The following is a 12,500-nucleotide window of genomic DNA, read 5'->3' on the forward strand; positions in this document are numbered from 1 at the left end:
TCCTATTATTGATTGTCTTTGTAATATTATTACTTGAGTGGCATACACACATTTATTCATTCATTCATTCAAGTTGATGTACTGCAACTAAAACTTCACTTCAAATTTTACAAATATGACATGTACACGGGCTAAACGGAATCCAGCGAAAGTTAAAAATACTGGCATTACACCTTAACGTTTTTAGTCCCAGCAAAGTTAAGAGTAGAAAACATCGCCTGCGAAACTCGTGGTCAGCTCCAAACTTTTCTTAGAATATTAAATACTGCTGACAGCTGAGATCGGTGATGGCTCGAATCATTGAAATTTCAGTGATCGATTTCTGGTTCTAGTAACAGCGATCGTTCATACTCGGAGAACAACAAAGAAACAAAAAATGAGAAAAGTTTAATGTCTTGATTCGTAGGGACACTTTCAAGTGTGAACTTTATTTATTTATTTATTTATTTATTATTTATTTCCGTTTTAGGTAATGAGCATGCTGTATCCCAAAATCGTTGACATGTTCTATTTTGCTGGCGACAAGCATTCGACCCCTAATTGTCCAATAAACTTGACGCCTGATCTTAATCCGTCTAGCGGTATTCAAAGTTACGACGGAAGTGACTCCATGTGCTTGAAGGCCACGCGATACTACATCCCGTTCTTCCTGGACAGGATGGGCCCTAAGTTTTCCGAGTGGAGCATTAATTCGCATGAAGCTCGACCAGGACACCATATACAGGTAGATAAGAACAGTTAGTTACAAACTAAGAATAAACTATGAATAACTCCATATGGCTCAGTGAATGTAGTACACTTCTTACAACTGTGTCGACCACCACAAGTTCAACTGAATAGAGGGTAATGTGGATTGCTAGAATTCTATCTCATAAAAACCACAAGTTCAGTCTACTACCACCTCTACTATTACTGTCCCCTGGTTGTTGCGGCTCAACGACTTGGCGACAAGGCGTCCAAGAAATAAGGCAAGCCACCTTGTCGCTGTCGATTTTGGCAGAGCGATCAAAATTTGAATCGTACTTGAAACGAATAAAACATCTTATAGCAAAATTTTTACTCGTAGAAAATGAGAGTACCTAAAACATTGTAGCCACTCACTCGCATTTCTTCCGCAATTTTTCCCATACGTGGGCTTTCATCTTTCTGTTTTTATAATCATTTAAAGACATGTCACAAAGCACGGGATACATTCGGAAACTATTAATAGGAGCTTCTTCAAACGACGGCATTTTGTCAATTTAGTGATAGCGACTCAGTGGTTCCACGTGCTACAGCGAATTCGCTGATTGCCCTGTAACGACGTAGCGACATGCCTTAGTAGTCTGGCAATCTGATCGCTAAGCCGTAGCGACATGTCGGCACCGACGATGGCATAGATGTCAACCGCGCATCGGTGGCTCAGTTGTTTGAGTACCAGGCTGCTATGCGGGAGGTCGTGAGTTCAACTCCGGCCGAACCAACACTCAGCGAGGGTCTTTAAATAACTGACGAGAAGGTGCTGCCTTTGTAACGACATCTGCAAATGGTTAGACTCTCCAGTCTTCTCGGATAACAACGATAAAGCGTAGGCCCCGTTTCACAACCTTTCAATGTTTATAACTCTGTGGTGCGTAAAATAAACAAATTTCTAGCTTTTAAAGAAATTGTAGTGCTGCGTCGGTGGGAGAGTGAAACATGAGTTGATAACGGTCGAATTACCACCGTAAAAGATTTGGAATGCTGACGTTTCGAGCGTTCGCCCTTCGTCAGAGCGAATAGAGAAATTGTGGGTGTTGTTGGTTTCTATGAGGGTGTGGAGGAGCTTTGCCATTGGCGGAAATATGGTAGCATGAATTTGTGATGAATAAATTAATGGAATGAGAGGCGTTCATTGATTCCGTGAGGATAGAGTATACCTAGTTGAAAGATGAATTTTTATTCGTGCTTTTTTGCGGCTTTCTGTGTTCCCGTGGTGTAAGGATAGGTCGCAAATTGTCATGTTGTGGTGGAAGTGATTAGGAAGATTAAAATGGCGCGCAAGTGGTTTTGACGCATCTGTGTCGTTTTTTTTACACCTCGTAGGCGTTAGCGAACGCGGTCCGCCAATCTTCTCCCTGTTTCGCCTATGTAGATCTTCTTACATAGTGTGCAGGTTATGCAACAGGTGACATTTGCGACTATGCATGTAAAGTGGTCAGTGATCTCGTAAAATAACTCGTAAAATAACCCACACACTATTCGCAAAGAGTAGGGCATAAAGTTTCCGATGTTGTGGTCTGTCCTCTGTGGTGTATCATGGTTAGGAGGGTAAATTTTACACCAAGCTACTCTAAAATCGAAGGGTAAATAAAGATATGACATAATATGAACAAACTCTTTTTAATACCATGGTTGCCCATTTTTAGATCCAAGGAGTACGTGAACATTTCAAAGACTCTTGCGGTGGTCTCATTGGCTGGCTGGATTCCAAAACGTACTACACGGCATTTTTAGAAGGATGGGGTCTGTACGCTGAGAATCCTCTCATATCGGATGATACAGATGTTTATGACGGAGAACCGATGAAAAAATACGGCATGTTAAAGTGGCAAGTAAGGGAATACCTTCTGCCGTTTATGATTTTCTGAGGTTAACCAAAAGGTTTCAAAAGTTCTTGCAGCTCTAAGAAGACTTAAGCCACTATGCCCACAACCAGAGCTCATAACAACAGACTAAGGGAAATAGTCAAAACAATCAATTGTACACGGACAGGACCCACCATACATCGAAAAAGATGGTGGTATCTTCTTTTACCCCATCCCTCCCATCTTAAAAGATGGTCTCTTAGTTGTGTAACCCTCTTTCTATCAAGAGTAAGCACTGACGAAAAGATTCAAACCTCGTTATGCTGACTTCCTATCGATGCAAGCTTCATGCAGACAGATTATTAATGCCTCATTTCCAGTATTCAGGTCAATAATTTTTGTTCATGAGGTTCATCAGGTAGATGATGTCTTGTATAGCAACCCTTCCCTTAAACAAGGTGGGTCCTCTTCGAGTACACTTGTTTTGACCACTTCCCTAACAGAGTTACGTTTTAATTTCCTTTCCAGATCTGGCGAGCAATTAGGATGATTGTAGACACAGGGCTGCACTATACAGGAATGAAGAGAGACGAAGCAATACAGCTTTTTGTGGATAAAGCTTGGGATGATTCTGACTTCACTCGTAAGGAGGTAGGAGAATCAAGTCGGCATCAAATGAAATGTTTTTCTCAAACTCATTAATAATTCATAAGGTTATTAGCCAACCCGTGTGCTTCATTTTGGTCAGGTGCATGAATCTTGATACCCAATGAAATTACAGATCAAGAAACGCCCGAGTTAGTTCAAAAAACTGATCAAGACACTTGAATTTAAATTAACCTTTATGCAGCTAATAAACCTTCTATTCGGAAAAAACACAAATATAAATAAACTACTCGAACACAATGCATATTAATTTTCCCGATTATTCGACATAAAACTTTCACATTACCTCTTATCATTAGCGTCCAGAAGATAAAAACGAATTTGGGCACCCAATAGTTCAGCGAAAAACATCCATTTCAGCAATGTCTGCACACAAGGCTTGAACCTTGTGTACTTACTTCGTAGTCTTTGTATTTCATAGACCCTTTGCATAAATGGCAATGTACATCCTAAGCCTCGCATTCATGTGAAAAATCCTTTGACTAGAAACATAAGTACGAGACTAAAGATGTAAAAATTATTGTTATTCAAATTTTTAGGCGTCAACCAGGTTGTTGACCAGCGGTTTTCGTTAAAACAATGGTTTGCTGGGGGTGCTCAGTCTCGCGGGCTCAGAAAACCGGTTGTGGTCATTGTTATCTAAGGTTTTTCTCCAAACACCTCGAAACAATAAAAGCACTCCGCCTACGGCGTGATGCTTTCATCTGTTTCTCGGTGTTTGAAACCCGCCTTGATGAAACACTCGCACTCGTTTTTGACATATTACATCAAAAAAGAGAGAGAGACACCACCGATGTGCCGATGAGGATAACGGCGGAATCGGCGATTAAAAACGATCATTCAATATAACTTTGTTATAGTGTCAAGTCGTTCTAGTTCGCTGCCGGTGGTGTGCTATTGGGGACACCTAGTTACCCTGTCCTTAAAAAACACTGGAAGAATTACATATATAACGACCTCATTAAAAACATTAAAGCTTATTATAGAGACTATATATATAAATATATAGAAATAAATATATAAATATCATTTTATGCTTTCATTTAAAATACAAATGAGAAAAATAAAAACGTTCTTAATCGAATCTTCACAGCCTGAGGAATGTTCTTAAAGTGGTTCTATGATAAAAAAAACCCACTTCCTTTTTTTCTTCAAATTTTGAAAGTGTGTTTGCTTAACACCTGCCTGGCAAAATTTTGAGCTTTGATTTTTATCCAAAGACAGTACTTTGAGTGTAACTTTTGGATTTCACGGTCGGTTATTACTCGCGTTTTAAAACTGACCGACTGGACATCTTAGGGAAAAGTGACGTCATTTACTCATTTAGCGTGTAAACGCAGATTATTATGTATGCAAAACATGAGTTTAAAAATCTGAAAGCCCGAAACTCCCGTGTATATATTAATTCGATCCAGCTCCCTCAAGATCTTAGAGTTAGTAATGGCGGAGCATTAAATAGGAAAATTCCAGTTTTTAAAAAAAGTGTCTTTTTAAACTTGGGTCACTTAGTGTTTAGTTAACACAGTCTTGCAATCCAAAAGAAAAGAATATTTGATTTTTGATCATAGTGCCACTTAAATACGTTTTTAAAATTTTGGTTAATCTTATCCTCAACGTTCTTTTAAAAGCGGTTATTACGGTATAAAATGAAAAGAGCGTATATTACTTTTGGCAACAATAACAATCAATGATGACCATCAGTCTCTTCATCTGACGAAGATGATGATGCTGATGATTTGGATAATATATGATGATGACGATTATAGTGTTGATGTGCTAGCACACTTGTACATGTAATGTTGCAGGTAACTCGCTATCAGAATTGGCCAGGGCAGTCTACGGCCTACATGGTTGGCAGGCTTGGAATTCTAAAAGCCAGAGATCACGCAACGAAAAACTTGGGTAAAAACTTCACCCTTAAAGACTTCCACTACCAGGTAATCCATAGCGTTTTAACAATCCATTTCTTGCTATGATTCTCGGCTGAGCTGAGTAGAGATGATCGAACTATCGGCAAAGAAATGTATCAAAATGTAAAACGCACGTGCAGGGCGTGCAGAACTATTGTTTTTGCTAATTGAACCTATTGTTATGTGGCGCTGTCCCTATTATAGATTCTAACTCTGCGGTGAAATAAAGTTATTTGTTGTTGTTGTTGTTGTTGTTGTTGTAGTTTGGAACATATTTTAGTTTGCGTTTGATCAAGTTTTTGTCTTTCTCAAGATTTTACCTTTCATTCAACAGGTTCTCTCTCAGGGTTCTTCACCTCTCGCTTTCCTGCAGGAGCACATCGAGAATTATGTCGACTGCGCAAAACAACCCAGCAAAGAAGGTTGTAGCATTATTCTCAAACCTCCCGAGAGAGTTAAGCCAAAAAGTGAACGGAAGGCGAACAAGCAGTTGTATTTTGAAGCTAACCGACATTACGCATAGCGCGTTGTTCGTCACTGCGTAGTTGACGGTATTACGGAATTTAAGATCTACAACGCGACGGTAACGAAAACGTCATTTTAAATTGCAAGTTCTGGTTTATTAATCTTTTTCGTTATTATGTCGGTTTGTCTAACTTAGAAAAACTAGCGCAACTTTCCAGGAACTGAATTAGGAGGTGCGGTGTTGAATCTACGACAGAAAATTCAAATTCCATGCTTTGTGTTCACCTTCTCCGTAAAACTTGAGAATTGGTCATTTCACGTCGCAGATTTGCGAAAAACATGAAAGAAATATACAAAAATGAAAAATGCACGTGCAGAGTGTGCAAAGGCATTGTTTTTGCTCATTAAATATGCCAAATTTTCGACGTTTTCGTTGCCGTCGCGTCGTCGAGCGGCGAAGCCGAGGGGGGGGGGGGGGGGGGCGCTTTGACAGCGCCACTACCCCTTCTCCACGCGGCTTTCAAAATTTCTCAGCAGCCAACCTCCCGTGTAATCAATGTAATTGCAGACAGGAGAAACAGAAGTTACCTATGGGACGGAGCTTTTAGGAAGTTCTAATTTCCATTTTTTTTTTACGGCGTTTTCGATCGGAAATACTGTATCATTGAAATTGTGGATTTTATAACCTTTTTAATCTTTCGCAGCTAACAATTTTCTTTTTTTCAGTCAGTTTTTATACTTGGCACATTAAAATTTTTATCTTCTCTAATTTTGTTTTGTATTTTTTATTACGCTCTATTTCTTATAAGAACCTTTTTATAAGGACATTTAGGCTAAGAGTATCCAAAACCTGGCAATTAGGGAGTTTAAGAAACCACGACGGCTACAAGGACGAAAACGTCACTTCAAAATATATGTTTGAGCTATTCTAAGTATTTCGGATTATTCAGTCTTGTTTACATTATACAATATGTGCGAAGTGTCCTATAATTGGATTGGTACGGACGGATTTGAAGTAAAGAGAGAGACTGAAAGATTCACTGTAGTTTGTCCACGTCCCCGTCAAAACCTCAAATTTGATAATTTCACGTAGTAGTTTTGACGAATACGGGAAAGAAATATTTTAAAATGCGTGCCGCACGCGCAGGAAGATCATTTTGTTTCTTTTAAGCTATAATATTACTGCTTTTTGGCGTTGTCGTTGCCGTAGCCGTTGTCGTTTCTTAAACTCCCTAACGATCGCTACGGCAACGACAACATTAGGGAGTTCAAGATCTACGACGGCGACGTCGACGAAAGCGTAACCTCAAAATATAACACCATCGTGAGTCTTTCGTCATTATTCCATGTCGTTCACGTCATACAATGTGGACGAAGTATCCTATTCAGAGTAAAAACAGAGAATGAAAGATTCACATTTGTAAGCTCACGTTGTCGTCAAAACCTCAAAAGGGACCTTAAGATCTACGACGGCGACGTCGACGAAAACGTCACCTCAAAATAGAATTTCGCTCTAGTAAAAGTCTTTCGCGATTATTCCATCACGTTCACTTTGTAACGTCATGTGGGCGAAGTATCCTAAAAATAAATTGGTACGAGCGGTTTCAGAGAGAAAATAGAGAATGAAAGATTCTCTGTTGCATGCTCACGTTGTCGTCAAAACCTAAAATTTAGTGATTTCACGTCGTCGTCACCCGGAGAACCGCAGAAATATGAGCTGCACGTGCAGCACGATTGTTTATGCTCTTTTAACCAATTATGTTATTGTTTTGTGGCGTTTTCGTCGACGTCGTCGTCGTAGATCTTAAGCCCTAAATTTGGTGATTTCACGTCGTTGTTGTGACAACCACGGTACGACTATATGCTAAAATGCGTGCTGCACGAGCATCACGGTTACTTTTCCTCTTTTAACCAATGATATTGTTGTTTTATGGTGTTCACGTTGACGACCGCGTCGTAGACTCTGGTTAGCGCTAACCGTTGGTTAAGAGGTATAAAAACCTTTTGGTTTCCATGGTATTTACGCCGGTTAGCGCTAACCATGCTTCCAGCAACTCGGGCCAGTGGCCCGTTTCTCGAAAGTCCCGAAAACTTTTCGGGCCCGGAGAGCCATTTGTGAAACTGCCAACCGCTTGTTTTGGAAAACCGATCTTTTAACATGTTTTAAAGGTAACAAAAAGAAAAAGAACTGTGTAGTTTGACGACTTAAATCATTTCCGTTCTTGAGATACAAAGGAAATTGTGACGCCCGAAAATGGCCCGTAAAGTTTCGGGACTTTCGAGAAACGGGTCCCAGATGTTGGATTTAAAATGAGGTCAAGAAAAGGCCTCTGCTCATCGGAAATAGACTACGTGAAATTCAGGCTGGGATGAAAACCATTCACAAAGGTGGCGAAATCTTTGATGTCGTCTCTTTGACCGCTAAACAAAAGGGAGCACCTTCGAAACGTCTGGTTTATTTTAAACAACACTGGCGCATTTTCTTCATGAACGTTTAGAGCTTTTTACTAGTCATTGCGCTTCGCTCTTTTCTCCTATTTTCTTAGCATGTATTTTAGTCTGAGTGGCGTCTTCGTTCACGTTGTCGTTGTCTTTGCAAAAGGGAACTTGAGCAACGACGACGGCGACGGCAACGAGAACGTCACAAATTTGCATATTTGGTGGACAAAAACAATAGCTTTGCACGCCCTGCACGTGCGTTTTACACTTTTGTCCATTTCTTTGCCGTCGTCAGCAAAACAACAACGTGAAACAGCCAAATTTGAGGTTTTATGAAGAAAGTCAGAACTTGAGGATAAATTTTTATTTTTTCCCCTAAATTAACTGCCTTTCCGACGAGGGTCACTTTTGAGGAACTACAACACTCTTTTCATATTAAAAAAGGTAGAAGGTCTTGAAGATAAATTTTCATTTTTAAGTATCATTTTTAAGGAATTAGCACACACCTGTCACACTAAAAAGGTTGGAAAAGTCACGAAGTGATTACAATAGCGCGAATTTATATTTTGAGGAAACGTTCTCGTTACCGTCGCCGTCATCGTTGCTCAAGTTCCCTTTTAACTTTCCAGAACGCACAGTAAATAATCTAATTGATTTGACTTGCTGCTTTATTGACACGTCTTGTGAAAGAACTCTAAATTACAGATGTATGTGTTCAGGCTATAATTACATGAATTGTCCTTGGTGAGTCGTATTATCTGCTTTGATGACAATCGTTCGCATTTCTGTTTCAAACGGCATCCTGAACTTCCACCAAAAATTGTCGCTGAAAGAAGCGCATGAATTGAGAATCGAACGAGTTATCTGACAAGAAGAACACGTTACTCATCGTTACACTTGGCTGAAATATCGTTGGGTTTTGTTGTGTAAAGAAGGACTCAAAATACAATTGCCGCGTAATATATTCCTTAGTATCTGGAGTTAACTTGAACCCCACGTGCACCCAATGCTAACCTCTAACACCCAAATATTTTCTTTAAGCCTGGGAATAATTAAATTGATTCAGCAACAATCTCAACTCCCTTTGCTCTAACTTACACAAAAGGCTGGGTAACAAAGAATGGAAAATGCCAGAAGAATGCGGGTTTCCTAATCGTCCAAGATTTTGCTGGGAAACCGTCTGACGTACTTGAAGTCTGTCGTAAAAATGTTACGGACTGCATCAAAGCCATTTCAAGGACTAGTAACAGGTTAAATACTTCTTTTGCCGATATCCGCAACAGAGCATGTTTGAGTTCTTACATCAGTGTTGGTAATGATCGCTGGCCATTACAATGATCTGGGATGTATCGGAAACACAACTTCTTTCTTGGTCGAAAGTTAACGAAATTGAAAAGGTTTGCGGTTAAATGAAGTTCAATTTGTTGGTGTACGATCTGAAATGATTATTTTTGAGTGGTTTAGGAAAAGAGGCATCTATTACAATTCTACTAAGTCTGTCCCTAAGCGTAATACCTCCTCGGGTAAGGCCAGTTAAAGTATCTATTGCGCTTGAAAGAAACCCCGCCATCGATGCTGTTGTCAACGTTGGAAGGCTGCAGTATCCGCTCACATCCGGAAATTTGAGGCTTCAGTTTGCACTCAACAAACTGCTTGACATGACTTTCCAAAAAGCTCAACGGGGCAGTGCCTTGATTGAGAATCTAAGGGATAAAAGATGACAAACAACCACAAATGAGTCATACGTTGAAGAGTGTTGTTGGGATAAAAGCAACAGCTTTCATTTTTCGCAGCTTTCATTTTTCTTTGAGACAAAGGAAGTACGCGAAACCATCAACTCTTTTCTTAAAAAATAAACATAACTATTTTAAATCGCGGCACTGAAACTTCAGTTAAAGTCGTTCTAGTTCCACAAGGTGGTATTCGGGACCACAGAAGGAATGAGCGGCGTAGCTGGAGGGCTTTCAATCAATCTTTGTGTTTTGCCCTCAAGTGGAATGGTGACAAGTTGTATTTTCACTCACCGATTCTCCGCCGCTCGCTTTACGTCATTTACCGAAGAAAAATTAGTCGGGAGTCAGAACGAGATTATTTAACACAGATAAACCGGATGCAATTCCATAATAATAATACACCAACATAAATCCATTCGATCTGTGCAATTCTCGTAAAACCAATTAACAGGTTGGTTTTTGAGGACTGGTTAGTTTTGAGATCATCGTCAACACGGATACAACGCGTTCGCGCTTTGAAGATAGCGTTGCTTCAAATTCGGCTTACCTGGTAATGAAACTCCTTCAAGTTAAAGTTGTCCTTCAGGGTCTTTTCTGCATAATCTCGTAACTTCTGTATCTTCAGCTGACCAATCATGTAGGCAGTAGCCTGGCCTGCACCAGACTGGTACCGCGTCATTTCTTTCTGTGCCACATCAGACGTGTCCCAAGCGTATTTTGTCAATAAATCTAGTCCTACTTTACGGGTCATTCCTTTGCTATGGAGGCCTGCGTCCAGGATAAGTCTCAATGCTCGCCACAGCTAAGAAAGATAGACGGCATTACAGCCAAACCTCAATCGAGCCAGAGAAGAGAGCGCTAAGTCAAAAACGTTCTGCTTGTTTCGTTTTAAGTTTATTTGTTACTACCAATCGGTGTTAAAGGATTATGAAAGTGAATTTGTCAGGGCTTAAGCAGGGCATATAAGTCATGATAACTGGGTGGGAGGTTGCACGAGTACATGTAGCCCCTATAAAAAACAAGTGACTTTGAAACAAACAGATACGAAACGATGTCAGGTTAAAATATTGCAAGAAGTATTAAATAATGGGAATGTTATCTTAAACAATTGTCACGTTAAGTCGTTTCAGATCAGGAATCAAATAAACTGTCTTAGTTCTAATGATGTAGAAAAAAGAAAGCGATGTTTGCCTGACTGATAAAATCTACTTCGACCTTGATCATACGAATATCTCAATAACCGTAGGCACCTGGTTCATGGACTCCTGTTATTGCTTATAGATGGTTTTGAATCACGTGATGAGACGGCCATGTTAATGCACAAAACAACAGCAAATTATGGCTCATGCTTGAAAACCATCTATTAATTGACCTACCCTCCATTTAAGTGCACCATATTTCTGCCACAAGTGGTCCTTATAAGAATCAGTATCCTCTGCAATGAGCACCTCTGCATACAAGCCCCAACCCTCTTCAAACGCTACGGATTGAACAGCTTCGTTTATCCAGCTGATCACTCCGTCGCATTTATCCGTGAAGTGTTCAACGAAACCTTGAACCTGGAAACGAGTGAAAATTGAACTTCATTCGCAAATTGAGGAAGCCAGAGGGCACTAGAGGTCAGTGTACCCATAATTAATATTTGCACATATAATCCGCAATTCACCTGCGTGTGGTGTCCTGGTCTTGCTTCGTGTGCATTGACAGTCCACTCGCTGAAAATTGGTCCCATGTTTTCAAGAAAAAACGGGACATTATACCTAAATAAATATAGCAAAAAGCGACACACATTACACTCTCAGATAATTAAAAAGTTAATTACAAAGCTAAAAAAAATCTTAGCAATAATGGATTCATGGCCACCTTTACAGTTGAAAAATTTTAAGGTGGCTCTGGCTGAATCCGCTCTGGAGACCTTTTTTTTACTTTGCACAGAGTTTCATCTTAGCCTGATAATCACTTCCCTAAAATAAAAATTGGGGGTCACCAAGTTCATTTTTAAGATATGAGCGTTAAAAGACAAAACATAAGGTGTTTTAAAATTGTTTTTTCGTTGCCATGGTAACCTATTACGTCACAATAATAAGTGCACCTTATTCATAAATGGCGGTCAATTTATAATTCTTTTGTCCAAGGGCATTTCAGCCTACCAAATGTGATAATAATGGAAAACTGTAGACTGATGCGTCAACACAACATACCGGCAATTATGAGGGCATCGTGCACCACTGTTCTCATAGCTCTGAGAGGCAGATGAAGGGTTAAAATCTGGAACAAGTTCTACGGGGCAGCTTGGAGTTGTGTCATTTTTTCCAGTGAAGAAAAACATGTTCACTGTCTTTGGTTCCAGGAAACTCATTGCCTACGAAACGAAAAAATAACGAACGACTGCATTTTAGTTAGTTTAATAGGCCAGCATCAAAGATATGCAACTTTTATTTGAACAGAAGTGAAAGGTGAAATGGAATAGAGGTATTAATTTAGCACCGCCTTTGGAGGGTTATACACACGAACTGAATCTGGTCGTCGCGTTAACGGCAATCGGAACTAGTCAGGCTAGCTGTGAAATTTGCGTTTTGCTATAAGTGAGGCTCTCCCAGGGGGTAGTCTCCTTCGCAGCCGCTTTTTAGATGTCACGCAACGCTTCCCCAAAGAACGGGGGGAGCGTTGCGTGACATCCAAAAAACGGCTGCGAAAGAGACTACCCTGGGGGATGTCCTTGCCCTCTTTAAATAGTTGCT

The 12,500-nt window shown here is 40.0% G+C and overlaps 2 protein-coding genes across 2 annotated transcripts in view; one reads left to right on the top strand and one right to left on the bottom strand.

Moving 5' to 3' along the window:
* Positions 1-6,356, top strand: part of LOC137992217 (uncharacterized) — a 20,474-nt gene extending 14,118 nt beyond the window's left edge. Inside the window, exons 5-9 of the mRNA XM_068837408.1 lie at positions 470-724; positions 2,388-2,573; positions 3,075-3,197; positions 5,018-5,149; positions 5,457-6,356. Of these exons, the coding sequence (XP_068693509.1) occupies positions 470-724; positions 2,388-2,573; positions 3,075-3,197; positions 5,018-5,149; positions 5,457-5,645 (885 nt within the window). The 3' untranslated portion in view covers positions 5,646-6,356. The remainder of the gene's footprint in view (positions 1-469; positions 725-2,387; positions 2,574-3,074; positions 3,198-5,017; positions 5,150-5,456) is intronic.
* Positions 6,357-8,864: 2,508 nt separating this feature from the next.
* LOC137992216 (uncharacterized) overlaps positions 8,865-12,500 on the bottom strand; it is a 14,650-nt gene continuing 11,014 nt past the window's right edge. Inside the window, exons 5-9 of the mRNA XM_068837407.1 lie at positions 11,961-12,121; positions 11,426-11,519; positions 11,136-11,318; positions 10,307-10,561; positions 8,865-9,729 (exon numbers count right to left, since the gene is read on the bottom strand). Of these exons, the coding sequence (XP_068693508.1) occupies positions 9,529-9,729; positions 10,307-10,561; positions 11,136-11,318; positions 11,426-11,519; positions 11,961-12,121 (894 nt within the window). The 3' untranslated portion in view covers positions 8,865-9,528. The remainder of the gene's footprint in view (positions 9,730-10,306; positions 10,562-11,135; positions 11,319-11,425; positions 11,520-11,960; positions 12,122-12,500) is intronic.

This window comes from Montipora foliosa, chromosome 2 (genome assembly GCF_036669935.1).
Source record: "Montipora foliosa isolate CH-2021 chromosome 2, ASM3666993v2, whole genome shotgun sequence".
Classification (NCBI taxonomy): domain Eukaryota; kingdom Metazoa; phylum Cnidaria; class Anthozoa; order Scleractinia; family Acroporidae; genus Montipora; species Montipora foliosa.